Genomic DNA, 22,136 nt, shown 5'->3' on the forward strand with positions numbered 1-22,136 from the left:
ACAATTTAAAAAGGCTTTTATTTTGGAAGGCATAATCAGAATGACTTGATATTGATATGGTATCACTGTGGGGCTGTATACTGTTGATCTAAGGTGGAATTACCCTGTGGAAACAAGAATTTTTCATTTTAGAGCATTTTGAATCGTTAGAAGATTAAGTCAATTATGGACAATTTCAAAGGGCCATTACTATGAAAGGCAAAATCAGACTGACTTGATATTGATATGGTATCACTGTAAAAAGACTGTGGTTGGAAAGTGTTGATATAAAGTTCAAATAGTATTTGGAAATACGACTTTTGCTTTTAAGAGCATTATTAAGTCATTGAAAGAGTAGTTCAAAAATGAAGATTCACAGGGCTTTTACTTTGAAATCCAAAATAAGATGGCCTTGATAGTGACAGGGCACAATTAGGGTACAAGGCTGTGTCATATAGATCTAACATTAGAATTTGTAAAAAAAAAAAAAAAGCCTAAATTATATGTTATTATGTTCTTAACATATCTGTTAATTCACTCGAAGTTGGCTTTTATTTTGAAATCCGGTTTCCAGATCCATTCCCGTAATACTTTGAATACACAGGGAACGTAAAACAAACTGGAGGCTGGCTTGACTGCAAGTCTCGAATTGGAGGCTGGCTTGACACAAGTTGATTAACTGGACTGATTCTTGCTGTGGGTAACAAAAAATCTCCTCCTGTGGCTTGTATGTGAGGTAGAAGAATCATGTTTGTCTACACAAAAAGTTAGGCTATATACAACATTGTTTTATACATACAGTTGTAGTCATTGGAGACTATGCAGCAACTATATATATATATATATAGCCTATATATATATATATATATATATATATATATATATATATATATATATATATATATATATATATATATATTATACAAGTAAAGAATAATGCAACCTATTTATTAGAGTTAACCAGACATTTATCCATTATTACTGATTTTTGTTCAATACACCCAACAGTGGACAATATCTACTGTTCTATTTTTTGTTATTTCTATTTTTCATATTTTTGATCTGATCTATCGTCCCACTACAGATCACCCTATTGGGCAGAGCCTTGATGATCAAAGCCTGGATCAGCTGATTGATTTTGGTGTTAAAAATACTTAACACGTAACTACTTTTAACTAGAGAAATGTCATTTCCCATTTTGGCAACTTTATTAATAGTTTTTCTTATTTATTCTTTCTTCTTATCTTAGATTATATACTAATTATATCACTAACAAGTTCTAGTGAGATAACTTGAAGCAAGCACACACGTTAACAGTAAATCTTATAAACCCGTTTGAAATACTTATAATACCTATTTATTTGTGATACAATGTTTGAAACTTTTGATTTAAAAAAAATATCCAGCTTTTCATTTTATTCAAACACATATAACTTCCGGTCTGGGGGTGACCGGCGGTCGTACACAGTAAAGCGTGGCTGCGGCTCCTCCCCCCTCGACCCGAAAGTCCTCCACTGCTGCTAACTGAACTGCGGAACCACAGCAGAGACTCAGTCCGCTGCTCGTCGATTTTCAGATGGAAGTTGATGTGTAGTGGTTTCCCCGAAGGCCTCCATGTCGAGCAGGAGCTTATGGACAGCAGCTAAGATAGCTAACGAGCGCAACCACAAGTTGTTAGTTAATGTAATACTAGCTAGTTGCGTCATTTGATAGCCACCGCTAACTTAGTTAGCTAGTCTCAGTGGTATACGACGTCAGTTTCAAAACAAAGCACGCAAAACGGAGAAAATCAGATCCAGCTGTCACCTCCAGAGTAGGTGGTGGCCAGACAAGCTAACTCGGTTGAAGTCTGTCAGTGACCTAAGGTATATTACGCCACCTAGGCGCTGTTTTGTACTCTCCATTAATGGCCAATTAACGTTATTTTGCAGACCTTAAGTTGAAGAACGTTTCTGCAACCGTATTTTAACTCAACGAATCCAGCAACTAGCGTCGAGCTACGTGGTTGCACTGATACGATCAGATTCAACTTTTCTTGTAAACTTGGAGTTAAATGTCCGAGAAGAGTTCATCGTCCAGTTCGGATGAGGATGTGGACCCGGAATCCGGGCAGCCCCTGGAGCTTGGAGGCGTCCTAAGCAAGGTAACTTTAATTTAATCGGTCTGCAAGTGTTGCTGCACTAGATCACCTGCTGAGCGCGTGTTGCAGCTTTGTAACTGTGTACTTCACGTCTTGTGTGTTTACAGTGGACAAATTACATACACGGGTGGCAGGACCGATGGGTTGTGTTGAAAAACAATACTTTGAGTTACTACAAGTCGGAGGATGAACGGGAGTACGGCTGCAGGGGCTCTTTGTGCCTCAGCAAGGCAGTCATCACAGTAAGTATTTAAACTGGCCAACATCACAGCGAGCTTAGCACCTGTTCAGCATTTCAGTAAGTGAGGGCTCATAAGAGGATAGTTGTTTCTCTAGTAGGTCTCCCTGTTTTGATCTCTTCTTATTCTTAGCACACGCTCTCCATGTTCCTCTAAGACAGAAAGGTGAACATTAACTTATATTGAGGCTGTGTTGAGATTACAGATAGATATTTGAGCATACCAAGGGAACATTGCTTCAGTGATCATAGCGCTATCAATTGTTCGTGGCCCTTGTTATCTACTATAAATTAGCGTTTGCCCAGGGTTTCAGATGTAAGCTTTGACCACACACTGTAGAGGTTGGACCTACATTCTTCCTATTCTGGCCTCCTGTTAGTCAGATAAACTGAGACCTACCACCCTGGTTAAATATTCACTGCTCTCTCTCTCTCTGATCATACAAGTACAGAAGCCAAACAATTGGTTTTACTGTAATTTGCGCAGCTGTGTTCAATAGGATTACACGATTTTTAAAAGTACAACTTAAGAAGGTCACAGTGAGGTCCTGCTGCTTGTTGGTGTGAACATAATATCAGTTCCTATGCTTGTGCAGACCTGAATGGAGCACGGTTGTTTTGTAATTGCGCTATAGTAGCCAAACCAAGAATGTACACAGTTTTATTACACATGCTCACAAGTAATTGGAGCAACATGACCCAAACTTTTCCCTGCCTCTATTTTTTTTTTTTCCACTAAAGCGGGGTCTAAGGACTCAGGAATGCACAAACAAATCTTTGCTTCTTAGCTCCCATGTAACAGCTACACACTGATACACAACTTGTAAGTAAAGACCGACACCAGAAGCTCCCATTGATTGTACATGTCATTGCATTTTCCCACCATTTATCAGTTTTAAGAGTTAATCTAGTATAAGTAATACTTAATATTTGTATATCTTGTATTAAATATTATTAAATTAATCTGATGCACACAGATGCGTTGTAAAATGTCACAAGAAGGAAAAGTTAGGATCTGACAATGACTAAGTCTTATCAGTGGACTGATAAGACTTTTCGTGAAGAAATGTACACGTTTGAAAAACAAAAAAAAAGCTAATGCCGTGTAGATACAGCTGTGCTTACGCAAAGGGGAAGAGAACGTTCCAGTCATAGGGAAAGCGTTATAAACTTCATTGTAAAGGGAAGGTTTATGGTCTGTGCCTGATGCAGCAGTGCAAGATAAACTGGATTTGTCAAAGCTATAATCATGGCTGGATGGGCACAAAGTTGCACACACCTTTATAGTGAAAATTTAAAACAGGAGCACTTTTTTCATATCCGACTGTTTCTGGTAAGGGAATACGGCAGCGCTGATTTTGTTAGGAACTTCAGTAAAAAGCATTTAAGGGTCATAAAAATCCACCCCATGCTTGTGCCCATTCTAAATATACAAGCTGTGAAATGCAATACCAGCGTTAAAGCATTACTACAATGTTACATAAAGTTTTGCAGGCTGACAATAGATGTCCAGAGTTGTGTGTTGCTGTTGTCAGTGGCTGCAAATAAGCCAGCACATGAGCAACATTCAGCAAATCTAATTAAACTTTGGCAGCATACAATTTTGTCAGCTGACAGAGCAGCTGTATTCTGAACACTGCTGAATAGGGAAAATGGGGGTGGGGACGGACAGAGATTGAACCCCACTGTGTCTTACTTGTTGCAGATCTCTTCTCAGCTGTAAGCAAATTCCAGTTTCAGAGGAAAGGAGGGAATTCTTTGTTGCACATGTTTTGGTGCCTGAGGCGGTTAGTAGCTGGAGCTGGGTGGGGTGTGTTGTAGAATGTGGAAGTGCAATAGTTGAAAGACTTGGTTGAGAAATTGACGGAAATCTTATGATGACCTTGGGTCAGGTGACAGTGTGCTGGAATAATCTGTTTTATGTAGCGCTGCTCCACTACGGTTGTTAAGGGCTACGACAGCAGGCTCAAGACATCATCTTCTAATTAAAATCCGTCTTTATTCCATGGCATATGCATTTCTGTGGCTGATTAAGTCCATATGTGTCTGGAATGTGTCATTGTTAGTAATCCTTTGCCACAGACAGAGAGGTGCTAAAGTGGGATTTTGCTCTTTCCTTAGAAATGTTATTCATTAAGGGAAAATGTTATTGAAATTTGTATTTTGATATTCAAATTTCTGGTTATTTTATTTTCTGACTCATGCACTCTAATAACTACCCATGCGCTCTGCCTTCTCTCTGCACAGCCTCATGAGTTTGACGAGTGTCGTTTTGATGTCAGCGTGAACGACAGCGTTTGGTACCTCAGAGCCGAAGATCCCGAGCACAGACTCCAGTGGATTGAGTCAATAGAACTACATAAGGTGAGCAGTTTGGTGATTTCTCTCTTTCTTCTGCATATTTTAAAATAAACTTTCTCCTTAGCTTCTTTCGAGATCATTGTTTGCCTGTCATACAGACTTTCTTGGGATTATATTATTTTTGCATGCGAGCTGCATTACCTTGACAGATTAATTTTAGGTAACATGATTTCAGTTCCTGTTGTCATCAGAGACAGCAGGAGCTTGTTGAGAATCAGAAAAGTGTTTCTTAAGCAGTATTGTGTTAGCTTTTCTTCCTTTTTTGTTGATGTAATCACTTAAAAATAGTTTTGCTGTCCGTGTTGTTGGGTTTTTTTGTTTTTTTTTTCAGCATTGGAGTTGAATTTGAGTTCAAGGCTTGTTTCTTTCTTTTTTCCCTTTTTTGAGTTTTATCTGTTTCCTTTCTTAGTGAACAGGGTGTGGCAGGGCAAGAATCAGACCCATACACACATACTGAGAGCTCTTTACCCTGGGAATGTGAGGAATCTGAAGAGTGAGGGGTTGATGTGGGGATGTTGTTACATAGTAGGCAGCTGTTTTCTCTGCAAGGACATCTGGTTAATGGTATATCACCTCTGAGCATAAAGTTTGTAAAACAAATTGGATATGGTTCAGGTAGTGTCTGAAAGGTTGTATTTAGGTGTGTGTGTGTGTTGGTATTTTGGACCTTCATTTTATAAGGCTGAGACTGTGTAACTTCGGATCACATGACTTCAGACTGTTGATACACAGTTGCCCCAAGGCCTCTACTTGGAAGCGGATTGTGGGGTTAGTCAGGGAACTTAAGGTTTAACTCTGAGTTTTGGGGCAAAAGTTACAAAGTTACCGGAGGTATTCATTTGATTGTGTGTCTCACTCAGTGTCTCGGCTGATTAAAGCACTTGTTGACCTTAAAAGATTATTTTCAAGTAAGTCATTTAAGTTAGTGGGTTTTTTTTTTTATACTTGTCCTTTACTTACTTCAAGTAAAGTTTAAGCGTAACAGCAGGTTATACATTTTAAATTCGATACATTTTTTTCTAACCCTATTCCTCATTGGTCATCTGGAGAAAACACTGTCTCTTTTATGTAAACACGTTCACAGCTTCCTCCCCCAAAACTGTGTGGTCTGTGTAAGATGATAACCAATGTCATGACACCATACCACATGGCGTGATGATAGTTGTTAGGCACATGCCTGCAATATCATCTGTAAAGAGAACGGGGTGGCAATGGTGGAGCTGCCAGTTCTCATGTTCTCTGGCAAAAGCCATATGAGCGGCATGGTGCACAGGTCCCACTAAAGGACACTGGACCCTCATGCCACCCTCATAGAGTCTGTTTCTGACAGTTTGGTTAGAAACATGTACACGAGTAATCCTCTAGAGGTCATGTTAAGGGCTTGCTCCATCTGTTTGTCATTGCATAAAGGAGCAGATCCTGCTGCAGAGTTGATGACCTTCTACAGCCCTGTCTAGATCTCTTGTTGTACCATCTTGTCTCCTCAGAAGTGACAAGGAAAGAGGCCACCAGCTGGAAATCTATTTTTTTGGGGGGGGGGGGGTTGTTGCCTCTCCGGTGCATCTATTGATACTTTGACTTGAACAGCATGCTTCCTAACTGGACAGACTGACATTCCTGAAGTTGAATGGAGATTTGTTGTTAACTTACTACTGCCTTTCTTTAAACTGCAGTGCATTACATCGGTGGTACATTCATTTCATGGTCCATGCCAAAATGATGTAAGAGACTTGTTTTTATAGTGGTTCTTATTGTAGCGCAGTGAACACGCACCATTCAAAAAACATTCACTTTTTCATGAATTCTCATAAGCCGTGCTTCTCCACCGAAGAGTGCTGTCAGTTCACTTTGTGAGTCCTGTTGGATGGTTTTTAGTGTGGGTGTGAGTGACCTGAGGTCAGCAGTCCATTAACAAGGGTGTGAGAGTATTTCAAAGTTATGTCTGAACTGTAACCCACAGCAACCTCAGTGAGCTTAATGAAGCACCACCTCAGCATTACTGTAGTGTTTGTACTGCTCCCAATTGGAAAAAGAAGGACTTGCATCATGCAGTGTACACTATGTGGAATATTGTTGTCTGTGTTTCCAGGCTAACTAGCATACACTAAAGTTTCTGCTGAAACTCTAAAACATGTGCTATAAATATAAATATTTCATTTGTAGGTTCTTTTTCTGTCCTAGTCCTCAACACTTCTTCGCAACAATAGAGCACACACACATAACAGCATCTTTCCAGCATCAGTGTGATAGCAGTGCATTTCAGTGTAAATCGTTGAAGGTCACCCTTTTCTACTTTGTGGCGTTCTTTTTATTTTTTTATTTTTTTGTGTGCCACTTTTATAAATTCATACAGGGCAAGTTAATAATCAGTATTTAACAACTCTTAATTTGCTTTAATGTGGGGTGACTAATGATTCCAGCTTTTAAACACCCCAAAAGCAAATGGCTATTATATGTATATCACCGTGGCAAAATTAAGCTGGTCAGAGGTAGTTTTTGTGCAAATCCATTTGTGTTTTTATGTGTGGGTGTGTTTGTGTTGGTGGTGGGAAAAGTCGTGCTAAATGTGGGGACGTTAAGTGCCGCTCTCGATGAATAATACATTTGTTTAATCGCCTGTTCTCACAGCAACAAAATCAAGAGGGACACATAAAACTCCTTTGCACAGAGAAGGCTGATCCATTTAGGAGTATTCAAAGGGGTCATATAAGGGAGGGGGGGGAATACTTACTGTTTTATTTGTGGGTTTGCTGCCACTTCTTTGGGATGGTTTTGAGGACTGTCTGAACTTCACTGGTCCCTTCACATCTCTTTGTAAAGGAGAGATAAAAGGAAAGAAGTAGATAGAAGTAAAGCTCCAGACAAGTATTATCCCCTGCCTCCCACTCTCTGCTGCTCTCTCTCTCTCTGTTATAATATACAGTATGCTTCTTCACTCGCCCACCCATACTTTATTGGTTTATTACACAAACAGCCCCAGACAGCCTGCGTTTCGCTCTAATGCATACATGCATGCACCCTTCATTTTCACCCTTCTCTCGCTCTTACTCTTCCATGCAAACACACACAATCACGGTTGCTTGCTCAGTGATGGATGCCGGACATAAGGACGGACAAGAGGAAAAGGTTTCACATATCAGGGTGTGTGGTCTGTTGATGGTTGTGTGCAGCGAGAGTGGAGGGCATGTTGGTGTTTTTGTCTTTGAGCCCATGTGTGTGACTGTAAAGGACTGACTGACAGGGGACTCCGTTTCACTACCAAGGAATTTAGAAGACTCCTTCCTTTGACTGAGACGGTGCAGCTAGTGTCTGCCTCGTCTCTGTTCGCTACGGAGGAAATGACTGCTTTTCTCTGTTCGTCCTTTGCTTTTCTTGTAGCTCTGTTCTTTTACTTGATGAGCTGAGCTAAAGCCTGCATGGCTTCTCTTCTCCTCCTCCTATTTCCTTTTGTTTAATAGTGAGGTGTGTCCGGGGAAACGGGAATACCGGATTAAAGCTTCTGAACTGTCACAACATTGGGAGTGTTGGGGGAAGTGGCTGGCCATGTTGAGGCCAGCAAACCGCCGGGACTGCCGCAGTGTCCTGCTCTGCTTTGGCTGTTGGAATGGCCGGATGGTGGGCTTTTAGCACTTTGGCATGCTGCTTGCTCCCTGTCACCCATCACTAAAATCTTTAATTATGATTCTAGTTTTATGGCAATAAAAATGATGTGATCCATCTCTTCCGTTGCCCCCACTGCATAAATTTTATTGTGCTTGCATGTAGTGTTTTAAATTGAGATATAAGAAGAACTAGTCTCTTTAATGAACTTCACTGCATGCCAGCCTTAGTCACTATTAGTAGGAAATTAGACCGAAACTGCATAGCTCATAGCTAACCTCAGATGTATCGACAATCTCTGAGGAGTTTACATCACATTTACCCTCATTTCATCAGCATCAACATTATAAAACCTTCAGATCAGGACGCCATTTCATTCGTCGAGAATGAGTGGAGTTAAGTTTGCATGGTTGTCATGCAACATAAAAATGCCAGTCTCTGGTCACAGGTTGGTCTCGTCATTGCTTCATTGCACTTTACTGCTTTTTCTGTTTGTACCAAATTAGCAACACTGTAAAAATAACATCTGTCATCTGCACAAAATGGTAATTATATATTGTCAATCAAATGTAATAATCTGCATTAGCAACAAATGCAGAAAAGAATAAATATATTTTAGATTGAAGGCTCTAGTGTTTAGAAAGCATTGAGGATGTCGCATTTCACTTAAAACTGGATTTTTAGTTGGGATACTATTATATTAGCAGTTTAAATCAGCTTTTACAGTATTTATTTATTTTTGCATTTATGTATTTGTTTTTTATTTTGTTGTAAGATATCTGTAACACTTTTTGCCAAAACTTTATTAACCCATGTAGCTCTTAAGTGTATTCACTGGCTTTCTTAATAAGAATTAATAAATTTTCATGTTTTGTTAAAGTCATTATTACTCTAAGACATCCATCAGCAAATACAGTTGCTATGGCAGTTATCTGGATATTGATATTTGTGGCTCGGCATTGACACGCTGAAGCTTTGCTCTCTGTGGGTAGAGATTTAGAAAATCTTCTCTTTTTTTTTTTTTTTTTTTTTAAAGTTATGTTTACATTTTGCTGGCTATCCAGTGACAGCCAGCCCGAAAGCAGAAGATTGTTTTAAAACAAACAGTTGCTTTGACTTTGGACTCTCAGTGTATTTGTGTGTGTAGTCTGTGTCATTACAGTGTACAGTTCAATGAATGTTGCTGTGGTTAGTTAAGTGAAGGTGCTTTATTGTCACTGTTTTGAATTTAAATTCGTTCTGTGGTGTTTTTTTGTGTGGTGATAATGTGTCTTGTATGAAAAATACAAATGTTGTAAAAGGTTAATCACAACACTGGTAGAGGGGAGGAGTAAATCTGGTTGTTACTTAAATCTTGTCTTTGTGTAGCTTTTGAAACAGAGAAGCTATATACTGCTTTGTACTAAATACATGCTTTAATATGTCAGTTTTATCGTGTTTTGAGATTGCCTGTCCAGCTTGTTCTCACTAATGTTACATCTCGGAAACAATTCACCACAACTTTACGAAGTGTTTTTGGACATAATTCAAGAATTCATAAGTGAACAGCCTGTTTTTACAGCAGCCATTTTAATACGAAATGATAGATAAACACACATGAATCACATAAATTAAAGCATTGTACCTAAACAGTACAAACCTTCAGTGGTGTTTTAATCACCTATTTCATGTGAGAATGGCTGCTGGAAAAAGGTTTGTGACTAAAATTTAGACAAATATCTGCAATAAATTCATGAAGTATTGACATTTGATAACTAAGAGGTCATGTGCAGACAGATACAGATGTAAACTTCAGCTTGACTGCTTGCAGAAGGCATGCAACTGTGAAGCAATAACCATGATGTTAATATCACAGCAAACTCTTTATTGAGTGATTAAGTTTTCTGTTGCTATGGTTTTAAACACTTAGATCGTTACCTGGTTGCCGCTGTTTGATGTCGGTTTTCTCAGTCTCTCACTGTGGGATATTACAGCAGAGGAATTCACGTGGGCGCTCTGTCAAGATTGTCACCTGATCCCTCTTCAGTTTGCTCTCTGTCGTTAGGAAATTTTTCTGCATGCCAATTAGCCAACGGAAATAGCTTGCAACCATGTCTTAATTTTGAAATCAAGTGGAAAATTGGACATAAAGCCATGACTAAACCTTGGGAAATCACCTGAGAGTCTTAAAACATATTACCACCATGGCAAAATGTTTCCGTTTATGCTGTGTAAATGGTAAATGGCCTGTATTTATATAGCGCTTTACTAGTCCCTAAGGACCCCAAAGCGCTTTACATATCCAGTCATCCACACATTCACACACACATTCCATGTAAGGAAACATGCGCATTTAAATGAGAGGCTTTAATAATATGGGTTATGAAGTTGCTGTCTGTATGGACACTTTGACAACTGTGTGTGGCATGTACAGCTTTAGAGATTTTTGGCTTGGTATTAACACTTACTAAACTAAAATATATATATTACATATTTATATAGATCTCTTTTTACTTTGCTGACTCAGTAGTGCAGGAATCGTGAAGTCATCAGTTTGCTGTTGCAGAACGGATGTCATCACTGCCACTCCCTAAATCCTGGTCATAAATCAATTTTGTCATTTCAAATGAAACGATACACTGCATGTTAGCACACACATCACAATAGTTACAAGAAACCCTTGTGAAGTTACTAAAGTAGCTTGACAGTTATTTCCATGGTTACTCAGCCACCACGCATTGGGCCTAAAGGCTGGGTTTCTGCATGTCTCTTCGTCAACCTTGGCCAGTCTCTGCAGACTGTGAGGGAATGTTTCTGTGTAGGTGTGGGTCCTGCTCGGGTCCAGCTCAGCATTAGTCAGGAACTGAGCTCCCTATGTCTAACTTTGATGATCACCAGGTTTTCTTATTATATTGCAGTTTGTTTAATGTTTAATGTGCCTTTTTACTGATCTTTTGTTCCTTCCTCTTTGTCTCTTCACCTTTTTGTTTCGTGTCTCTCTTGCTGTCCTCCCACATTCCCACGCACCTGCAGGCTGAGTCTGGTTACGGTTCAGAGACGAGTCTGAGGCGTCATGGTTCCATGTTGTCTCTCACCTCAGCAGCTAGTGCCTTGTCTTCCACATCTACATCCTCCTTCAAGGTAAATCATCGTCATCAGTGACTGAGTTGAAAGATCTGGTTAAGCGTGACATCTCTTTTTTTCTTTTTTTTCAGTCTTTTATATTATCTTTTTCCTGTTTGCATCTCTTCGTCTTCCCCCCCCCCCCCCCCCCCCCCCCCCCCCCCCTGCTCAGAAGGGGCACAGGTTGCGTGAGAAATTTGCAGAAATGGAAACTTTCCGAGACATCCTGTGCAGACAAGTGGACACCCTGCAGAAGTACTTTGATTCCTGTGCCGATGCCGTTTCCAAAGATGAATTTCAGAGGGACAGAGGTATACCAGTTGTTGACCTTGCATAGCATCAGATTTACTTCAAAAATAGATGTACATTTGTTTTGAGTTGCCTCTGTTTGTAAAACAGTGATCTCTGGAGCAGTGTGGGGGAGTTGGCTTTGTTGTTTACTGGCACAGCAAAGCAGAACATTAACAGAGATCTTTTTTTTATCCGTTTCATGCAGTATGAGAGTAGGTAATGCTCATTGAGAAAGGATTCAGAAATCAATAACTTAACAAGACATTATGTGGGTTTAAATTTGCTGTCAGGTTTTTTATTTGTACTATGTTTATTGAATTTGTATTACAATGCAGACACAACCCTAATTGTTTATTTGCACAAAGATATTTAATGTGTTACCTGCAATTATGTGGACGTGGATTATTCAGTAACATGAAATAGGTTTTAAAATATTATAAGTTATACACTAATAACTATGCAGGGCAGGGAGATGAAGCTATGACTGCTTGTTGTTTTCTAACTAGTAGAGGATGATGACGATGACTTTCCCACTTCTGCGAGACCTGACAGCGAATATAATCACAACAATAATGGCAGCAAAGAGAAATGTGAGTCTATCTGTAAATACTCTTTGACTTTCCATTGCATTACTTGGCTTGATTATAACAAATTCAGTGTAAGTGTGAACACCATTGTTTATTTTTGTTCTTGCTTTCTCTCTTCCTCTCTGTGCCAGTGTTTTCTCCTGCCAGTCCTAAAGGTATTAATGGGATAGACTTTAAGGGTGAAGCCATCACTTTCAAAGCCACCACAGCAGGCATCCTCTCCACTTTGTCACACTGCATCGAGCTGATGACGAAACGAGAAGACAGCTGGCAGAAAAGACTGGACAAGGTACGGCTTTGGACAAAGAGTAAAGTTTCCCCAATGGGCGTGTCTGCAGCCACCGCTGTGGGTACTGCTGCTGACTGAGGAGCTGAGTGTTGCTTCCATTTCCCTTAAAGAGCTCGATGTTATCATTTGGGCTCTGTCTCTGAGGTTGTGATGCAACACTCGGTTGTCTAGACTTGATACTTACAGTATTGTAACATTTATAATTAAAAAGGTGCAGTTTTTGTTTTGGAAAGGTTACAAGGTGATTCTGTATTAAATATATAGCTTTGACTAAATAGTGTAGACTTGACTCTTTTGGAGTTATTAGTTTAGATGTGCTTCTTCAATCTTTCAGTCTTTATTTTTCTTCAGTCTGTGTGCGTCTTCTATTAAGTGACTCATTATTCTGGGATTCTGCTCTTGCACTTTATATTCTATGGGAAATATTAATGAAATAAACTGCTTGCAAGATGCTTTGCAGTTCAATTCTTCATCCAAGCACCTGCTGTAAATGCAAAGCAAATCTCATTCATTACAAAAGGAGACTGGAGACTATGCTCAGGCAGCAAGAAAAATCATTTCAGCCGTCCTTATAATCCAACTATCCACTGAAAGGTTTAATGTGAACTTGCTACCAAGCATCATTGGCAAATATGGGTTGGTAAATACATGGATAAGTCAGACTTCCTATAACGCACTCATATTCATTAATATTCAGTGAGTGGCCTGTGTCTTTAAAGGAATGCTCTTCAGAGCTCATATAATCCGACCTCGTCAAACCAGTTCTTTTCCCTGTGTAAGGTAGGTGTGCTCCTGCCCAGCCCTCAAAGCCGGGAAGCCTTTTACAGTTAGAATACGTGAGTGACACTACCTCAAAGTTATCAGTGTTTTGATGTATATTAGCATACACTCAGAGGAACAGGACACACCTCACCTCACACTTGAAGTTTACATTAGAAGATGAGTACTCGGACTTCAAGGCAAAGTTTGCCAAAGCGAATGTTACAAAGGAGGACGACAGAGCTGCTCAAACACCAGACACAAAAATGGATACCTCTGCAGACCCACGGCCATTTCTTTACAGTAGGTCTCTGTATGTCAGGGTCTTGGTTGTCCACAACTTACTGCAGTATCACATTCTGGTTATTTTGTGTTTTCTGGAATATATCTAGGCCTCTCTTTGCACTTTGTTCAGTTTCTTTGACTTTGTGTCTTATTTTTCTGCATTTAATAATATCTCGTCAGAGCTTAATTGTTTTGTATTATAGATGAGCCTGTTTGATTCAGCTTACCTGTTGTTGTTTTTTTTGTAATTGCTGTACGTCAAAACTTTGTCTTAAGTATCTTTTTTCCTGCAGTTCAAGTTGTTAGACTGTATTTTTGTTCATCTTCTTTTGCAGACAGGCGATTTACTGCATTCCTGTTATTTTAAGTGATAGATTTTATTATAACAGTGACACTGGAATATAGTCCAACTTCTTTAGTTCTCTATTCAAGCAATCATTGAGATTATTTGTGTGAAATGACAGTTTTTGTCCCTGGCAAATAACATTATAGACACACAATTAAAATATTTAAAACTTGTTTAACAGATGGCTGAATAATGGGGTAGTTGACTTCACTTTTATGATTTTTTTTTTCTTTTTTTTCTTTTTAAATCACCTGTCATGTTGTTAATTTAAGCATAGTGTTTGGTGTGACAGGAAATGTTTCCACACAAACTCCTGACAATGTTATGAGAATGAGGCTGGGACATTGTCTGAAGTAAGACATAACACACAACAGGAAACAGTGTATTTCTGTCCACACACTATTGGAAAAAAACTCTGTTTGGTTTTGGGGAGGAAGTTGCTTGTATAAAAACGACACAGGAGACCTTTCTCTTGCGGTGAATTAAACAGGCAATTCATGTGCTTGGCTGGAAATCACACCTTTTTTTTACCAGGTTAAAAACTGTTTAAAGTAGAATCGGACTGCAGTGGACGGTTGTGTTGTCACATGCCCTTCTGCTGGATGACGTCAAGAAAAGGCTAGGGCTACAGTGCTGGTTCAATGGGTTTCTGTGTTTACACGCTCTACGTTTTTATTCAAAGTTTCAATACAGCTGAACTAACCATAACAGCATCTCGTGTGTGTGTGTTGTGTGTGTGTGTGTGTAGGAGCTGGAAAAGAGGAGGAAAGTAGAAGATGCCTACAAGTCTGCTGTGAATGAACTAAAGAAAAAGTCACACTATGGAGGCCCAGACTACGAGGTACAATGAAATCAGATAAGCTGAATGGATTAGATAAAAACTAGATGACGACAGTAGGAAGATTTCCTGATGTTGCACATCCCTGTTGTTTTTAATCTTGGGTGAGGCTTTTCTCACAGGAATCACAAATTCTGACATTGTGTGCTTGTTATTGTTTGTTCACAGGAGGGGCCCAACAGTCTGATCAATGAAGAGGAGTTCTTTGATGCAGTGGAAGCTGCACTGGACAGACAAGACAAGATAGAGGAGCAGGTGTGATGAAGACCTAAATGGGCCTCGCAAAGTCAGGACATGTTTCAAAAACATGAATCTCCAATAAATTAATCTATAAACAAGTGTCTATTTCTGTTTACTGTTTCCCTCAGTGCCAGTCAGAGAAGGTCAGAAAACCTCGACTAACTCTGGCTTCCCCTAGTGATGCCTACTCCACCATCGGTACACACAGATTTGCCAACAAGGTGCGCAGCATATTTTTATTGTCACTATACCTTTCACCCTATTCCTATCCCACTGTGTTGTAATTTAAGGCTACAAGTTGCTGCTCTTTTCTTTGCCTAATCATTCCTGTAAAAATCAAAGGCAGCTTACAGCCGGTGTGAGCTGCCTACTTGGTGCTGACTCCTGAAAAATTACTCATGATGTGGTCATGTGTCATCTTAACTGTTTAATGTCTTAACTGTGGGGCAATCATTTTGTGCCCACTGCAGTGTTTTTCAAGAGCTAACATGATGGCTTCATATGAAATCCTACTTTAGCAGGTTGTGGTTGTTCTCCTCTGCTCTGCTGCCGTGGTGTCTTTTTCAGTTTTTGTTGTTTATTCCTTTCTTTTTCAACCCTCTCTCCGCTGTACAGCCCTATAGCCACTCTTCTTCCTTGTCCTCGATCGAGCTAATCAGTGCTTCAGATGACATTCACAGATTCAGCCCTCAGGTACTGTGCTTGGTCAGCTAAGAGCAGCCTGCTGCTTTCCATGACAATCAGAGAGAGCATGAGCAAACGGCATGTCTACTAACCATTCGCTCCAGGTTTTCACTAATATTTTGAGGATTATAGTATACTAGTGTTTATACATTGTGCTGTACATTGACCCATGAGGGGGGGGAAAACCTACCTAGTCAGAGTTGAAATTTCCCGAGAGAGCAGGTTGAGTTGTCCTTACCACAAAGTAGGTCTTCTGTGCATGTTAGGAATTTGGTTCATTTCCTCCTCCTTTCTTCACTGCACGCTTCTCCTTCCACAGCATGAACAGGCATGAATCCAGGCTAGCTTTGCACTATATTTTTAACTCATTGTTGAGATGTTAAATAACACCCCAAGCAGTATCAAGTGCCTAATATTTATTTGGCTACTGCTTTGTGGATAATGTATTTGCTTAAGACATTCCTGTGATTCTGACACACCAGTAGTTTTCCTCATGCCTCCTATGTTGTTAAACAATAGCAGCATAGGTGGAAGGTGTGTTGATTGGTCAGGGCTGTCAATCATTACACCTGAGCATAGGAACCTCAGGTTCCTCTCTAACTGTGCCTTGTTGGTAACAACAGGAGAAGACTGCCTAACATATCATTAAATCAATATCTGACTCTTAGGTGGAGGAAACTGTGCAGAATCACATGGCTTACTCCATCCAGGAGGTGGGGGGCGATGCCAACTGGCAACTGGTGGTAGAAGAAGGAGAGATGAAGGTGAGGAGAGAGAATGCTGTGAATATTTAAATCTCATTGATGTTTTAAAAGTTATTATGGTGATTTAAAACTTTTAAAAGCCTGAGAAAAATCATCTTAGTTTTTAGTAACGGGTGAAGTTGTTAGTGTGTTTATAATATTCTGTCTGTGGTGCTGTGTAACAGGTATACAGGAGGGAAGTGGAGGAGAACGGCATCGTCCTGGATCCCCTCAAAGCGACACATGCTGTGAAGGGGGTAACTGGACATGAGGTCTGCCACTACTTCTGGGACACTGCAGTCCGATTGGACTGGGAGAGTAAGATCTGTGTTTTAGTCCAACATATTATTACTATTTGACTCTCGTTGTGTTATTGCCATGACCTGATGTGAACTCTCCCTCCCACAGCCACCATTGAAAATTTCCACGTTGTGGAAAAGCTCTCTGATAATGCCATCATTGTGTACCAGACACACAAGGTATACTGAGTACATGGTGCCTTTTCATCAGTAGCATTAAACCACCTGTTTTTGATTGATTTGCCTGCTGAATTTTGTCTTTCATGTTTTAGAGAGTGTGGCCTGCCTCTCAGAGAGATGTGCTGTATCTGTCAGCCATCAGGATGATTCCACCAAGAAATGAAAACGACCCCGACACATGGCTGGTCTGCAACTTCTCTGTGGACCACGATGACGCCCCTGTAAGATTAACCCTCTGAGGCTTGCATTGTTTTCCATCATGTGTTCATATAACCGCCCAACTCTCTGATACCATTCAGCGACTGAGTGGTGTTAAACATGCTGTTGTGCCTACACTCTGGCACAGTGAGTGATTACATATCAGGCTCATTGAAATCTTGGTATGCTTCTGAATGATGAAACAGTCCAAATATAACACTAAGTTAGCAGTGCCAAGAGAAGTGAGGACTTTGTGAGACAGTCTCACAGTTACTGCCTCAATTCTGCTGCTATAAACACACAGTAAGTTTCCAGGATAAATTTCCATCTCGGGGAGCCATTTGCTGTCATAAACACGCTCTTTCCTGGCAAATGTTGAGATGCTTAATCTGTCTGTGCCTGCCTGCAAAACACTGGAGTACAGTATCTACAGCATTATATACTGTGGTTAGTTTTCAATGATAAGAAACTTCCACCTAAAAACAGAAAGCAAATTGGGATAATAGATTTTCACTGTTAGATTCTGAAATCAACACTTTGTGTCCGCCTATCAAATCAGCCTTAATCAGCCTCTTCTGCATATATTATGTTAGTATGCACACTAATGTAAATAGCAAGTAGATTGTTGTCAGAGAGTAATTAGGTCTGGATTTGAGCTTTAATGCATTAACTGTGTTTTTGTCAGACAAAGACTGTTTTGAGCATGTTTGTATTTGTTTACATCAAAGTACTGTGTTTAGTTCATTAAAGCTTTTACAAACATTTTTTTTTTTTTTTTTTTTTTTTTTTTTTTTTTTTTTTTTTTTAAACAAGACTTTTTTGGGGCGAAACAGAAGAACAGCATTAATCTTACTCACCCTGTCAGTTCATCTACAGTAAGAGTTGTGTTAGCTTGGGGGGTTGTTTGTATTTTGTTTTTGATTATTATTATTGTTGTATTTATTTGTCTATTTTAACTTTCAGCCCACAAACCGGTGTGTTCGTGCCAAAATCAATGTTGCCATGATCTGCCAAACGCTGGTCAGCCCACCAGAGGGTGACAAAGAAATAAGCAGAGACAACATCATGTGTAAGATCAACTATATTGCCAATGGTAAGTACCTCTGAAGATCATCTAGTTTTGATCTTAGCATATGTGCCTGAGGCAAGATCAACGGCCAGCAAAACAAAACCTGTGTAGCAACAACAATCCTGCTATAATGCAACCTACTGTAAATGCCAGAGGCTCCAACCAAACCTCAAATCAGTTTTTCAGTTTTACTCAGTCTGCATGTGTCCCTACACATACAGTGGTGGGAAATAATTATTGTATTATTATTATATTATTATCATTGTAAATGTGCGTTCTTGAGCAGGGGGATTTCTAGTGCTGTGAGATTTCAGTCCATTGCAGTGTAGTGTGTTGCTGATGGTGACTGTGGTCCCAGCTGCCTTCAGATCACTAATAAGCTCCTTCAATTTAGTTTTGGGCTGATCCATCACCTTTCGCGTGATCATCTTCACATCATAGGCATAATCTTGGAGCTCCAACCTGAGGATGACTGTTGGTGCGATTATTTAGAAATTGAGAAATGTATAACCATCAGTCACTGAGCTTCTTGCTGATGGTCTTGTAGACAATTCCAGCCTGTCTGCAGGTCTAAGATCTGGTCCTTGATACCCTCTGGCAGCTCTTTGGTCTCACCCATGGTAATGGAGAGGTTGGAATGGATTTTGTGGACAGGTGTGCTTTATACACCGAACAAGCTGCTTTCTGTAAATGACTGACTGATTGTTATCAGTGTGGGAGACAGAAATCTGTCTGGATTGTAGAGCATCAAATACTTAGGAGTCAATGACGTGCAAAATGATCTATAACATTTATGTAACATGTTTTTCTAGATTTTTTTGCTTGATATTTTGTCTCTCTCCTTCAAAATGAAACTACCATAAAAGTTAGAAATTGTTTGTTTCTTTGTAAGTAATCAAACTCAAGTTCATTATTGCCCCACTTTATATGAAAAAACACTAGGCAATAAATAAGAAAAGCACACATGGAATGTTCCAGCTGGCACATATACATATATCAGCTGGGTTGATCCTCGGATTCAGTTTAAATGGTTCAGACAAAGAAATTATTGTTGATTTACATATAGAGACAACAAAAGGCCTTAAAAGAAAAATTATGCATCGAGTAGTTTCAGTGTATCTGGATCCAATGTGACAATCTTTAGCTTGGTAACATCTTGTGTCACAAGTTACAAATGAATATACACCTTTATCCTCATTTGAAACAATCTGATATCAGCATTTTTACACTTAGTACAGCTGCTCTGACACATGGATCACACAGTCTGGGTTTCTTTGAAATTTCAGTCCAGGCTGCCTCTTCTCTAAGAGGCTGTTACATAAAGGAGCGCTGCAGGGGGAATCTTGAGCCAGTTTATTGCCAGGGATGCTGAGCAGTTCAAAGGATGTTCATTTAATAAATCTTACATTTCCTTCTCCCACTAGAGGGCACCTCTAAACAGTTACAGCTCTCTGTGCACTGAATCACTGAGTTATTGTTAATTGTTTTATCATAAGTCAGCAGGAACACATTGGTTTTTGTTTTCATCTTTGTCTTTATTCCCTCACTCCTGTGTGGCTGCAGTAAACCCCGGAGGCTGGGCTCCAGCATCAGTACTCAGAGCCGTGGCCAAGAGAGAATATCCCAAGTTCCTCAAACGCTTCACCTCCTACGTCCAGGAGAAAACTGCTGGGAAGCCTATCCTTTTCTAAATTTAAACAGGTAACCACAGAAACACTGTTATTAGCAGCGGGATCTTCTATACTTAGTTGTATTTGTATTCTTTTGTTTTGTATCCTGACTTTATTACACTATTTGAGATATCTCCTGGTTGATGTCGTATCTGTTATTTTGAATCAGCCAGCAGATCCATACACTTACTTCAATTTATTCTTTGTATTCTTTTAATCCTGCTCATTTCAGCTTTCAGAGGTGCCAAGTTCACCTGCTGGGGAGACTGCGTTGTTGAAGTGACTGTTGAAGATCACATGACCATTCACGTGTCACCGCACCATCAGGACGTGCTGCTTGAAGATGAGACTGCTTTTGGCCCTAATGGATCAGTAGTTATCATCTTAGATTGTAACCTGTTGGTCATGGGTTCGTTTGTACGTAAGCTGAAACATTTCCTAAACAGTCTTCAAATTGTTACCGATAATTTGCTTTTTGTTTTTTATTTGTTTTTTTTGTTAGGGTTCTTTTTTTTTTTTTTTTTTGTAAATTGTTTTGTACATTTACTATGATTAAACTTTTCTTGAACTTTTGGGGGGTTTGCTCTAATCACTAGTATTACAGCTACTTGTTTTGCTGCTGCTAAAGTAACTACCATGAAAGAGGAAAGAGAACAGATACTTACAGTGAAAGCACAGATGCGGTGTGGTACACTATTTCCTCTTTCTTGCCTTTTGCTGATCCTCTTGTGACGACTCTTTGTAGTTTGATGGGGGGTCAGAGCCTAAAGCTTTGAAGTCTTTACATTTCTAGATTGTTATAAAGTAGCTTTCAGAGAACACCGTGGACACAATGTATTGTACAGATAAAACGGTAAGATTTCAAATAGATTATCAATTGTGATAAATGTGAATTGACTCTTAAATGCTTGAATTTGATGACAGAAATGGGCAGATTAGATACAACAAGAGTGATGAGGAGCACTTACTAAGTCTAATTGACTTGTGTTGGACAATATTTTCAACTATCCAGATGATGTCGTTAGTTAGATGCTAAGTTGCGGTATTTGCATGTATTTGTCAGTCAGCATGCTGTTGCTGACAGATATTTGCAAAGGACCGGCCCTAGTGTCTGGTTTGAAGATTCCTCTCTTTCTTTGAGAGCTGAATGAATACATTTTGTACCCTCTAGGTTTTCTCATCTCTATTTTCAGACCCTGGTGAGGCAGGGAAAAGAAAATCTTTCTGTTCACTCAAGAGTGTCAGATTTATAAATTACTCCTGCTTGCTTTTAAGCGGAATTGTTATTAAATGTTAAATAGGATTATCATTTTATAATGTGTTCCTTATGTTCTCAGTCAGATGATTTTACATTTCAGATGCCACACTACCGTGCAGTGGTTTCCTGCACTTTGACTGATAAACTACCCCCAGTATGCCTTAGACGCCAGGAGTTCTGGCTTTCTCTACTGTTCAGCCACCAGACGTGCATTTATCAACACTGAAATCAAACTGGGTGGGGTTGGGAGGGGGAGGGTCAGCATTTCACATCATCTTACCTCAAGGTTTCAATTTCGACTGTGTTCAATGCCATCAATAGTTGGGAGTTTAGCAGTCAGTAGATCTGCATGGTTTGAAAAAAGAGATTTGAGGTTAGGAGGGATCTGGATAATTGTTTTGCAGATAATGATAAGAGCTAAATCTATGAGCGGTGTCAGCTGAAGAATGCATTTAGTCTTTTTAATTTTGATATTTTTGTCAGTAATCTACACACTTTGTATATTTCTAAGTTGTACATCAGAAGTGTTATTTGCACTAAATGTATTGCAATTTGACAATGTTCTGTAAATTAAAATTAATATACAAAAAACTGTAAGTGTTTTTGGTGTTTTATGGTTTAGTTTAGTTTTTAAGTTATTACAAACACAGACCTGGAGTCAGAAAAAATGCACTTTATTGTGTCACGAAAGATCTTGAACTTGATTAAAAGCGTTGCCATCAGTGTAGGTGTTCCATAGGGATCCATTCTTGGACCTATTTTATTAACACTTTAAGTGTGTGTCTGTGTATAATCTATATCTCTGTGTATATAATATTTTTGTGTTTTTTACTGTCAGCTGCATTGTATCACATCTGTGTAATTTATGTAGAGCGTTTACATTTTCACACCACCTTCCAATGTCAGGTTTACCAAAGTAGTCCTAAATTAAGTTTTGCTTGTTACAAAATTTTTTGTTTCTACTATGGTTATTCCACCAG

The 22,136-nt window shown here is 39.4% G+C and overlaps 1 protein-coding gene across 3 annotated transcripts; it reads left to right on the forward strand.

The window, feature by feature from the left end:
- The first annotated feature begins 1,436 nt into the window (after window positions 1-1,436).
- cert1 (ceramide transporter 1) lies at window positions 1,437-21,745 on the forward strand. Of its 3 annotated transcripts, XM_004544455.4 has the most exons (19): window positions 1,437-1,792; window positions 1,911-2,122; window positions 2,227-2,361; window positions 4,605-4,721; window positions 11,331-11,438; window positions 11,593-11,731; window positions 12,218-12,301; window positions 12,430-12,587; window positions 14,726-14,818; window positions 14,984-15,070; window positions 15,184-15,276; window positions 15,671-15,748; window positions 16,408-16,503; window positions 16,668-16,800; window positions 16,891-16,961; window positions 17,054-17,182; window positions 18,123-18,252; window positions 19,792-19,929; window positions 20,131-21,745. In XM_004544455.4, exons 2-18 carry the CDS (start codon window positions 2,033-2,035, stop codon window positions 19,917-19,919), a joined length of 1,869 nt encoding a protein of 622 aa, XP_004544512.1. In that variant the 5' UTR covers window positions 1,437-1,792; window positions 1,911-2,032; the 3' UTR covers window positions 19,920-19,929; window positions 20,131-21,745. The 3 variants fall into 3 exon arrangements, with proteins under 3 accessions (XP_004544512.1, XP_014269494.1, XP_023011185.1); XM_014414008.3 differs by having other exon boundaries at window positions 1,437-2,122; window positions 12,221-12,301; XM_023155417.3 differs by lacking the exon at window positions 15,671-15,748 and having other exon boundaries at window positions 1,438-2,122.
- The last annotated feature ends 391 nt before the right edge of the window (window positions 21,746-22,136 follow it).

Source organism: Maylandia zebra, linkage group LG12 (genome assembly GCF_041146795.1).
Source record: "Maylandia zebra isolate NMK-2024a linkage group LG12, Mzebra_GT3a, whole genome shotgun sequence".
NCBI classification, from domain to species: domain Eukaryota; kingdom Metazoa; phylum Chordata; class Actinopteri; order Cichliformes; family Cichlidae; genus Maylandia; species Maylandia zebra.

Bases quoted from the DNA above. Each gene is read 5' to 3' on its own strand.
- cert1 (XM_004544455.4), top strand. From the start codon at position 2,033: ATGTCCGAGAAGAGTTCATCGTCCAGTTCGGATGAGGATGTGGACCCG. The intron at 2,123-2,226 runs GTAACTTTAATT...GTGTGTTTACAG, and splicing joins TTGGAGGCGTCCTAAGCAAG to TGGACAAATTACATACACGG. The intron at 15,749-16,407 runs GTACTGTGCTTG...TCTGACTCTTAG, and splicing joins TTCACAGATTCAGCCCTCAG to GTGGAGGAAACTGTGCAGAA.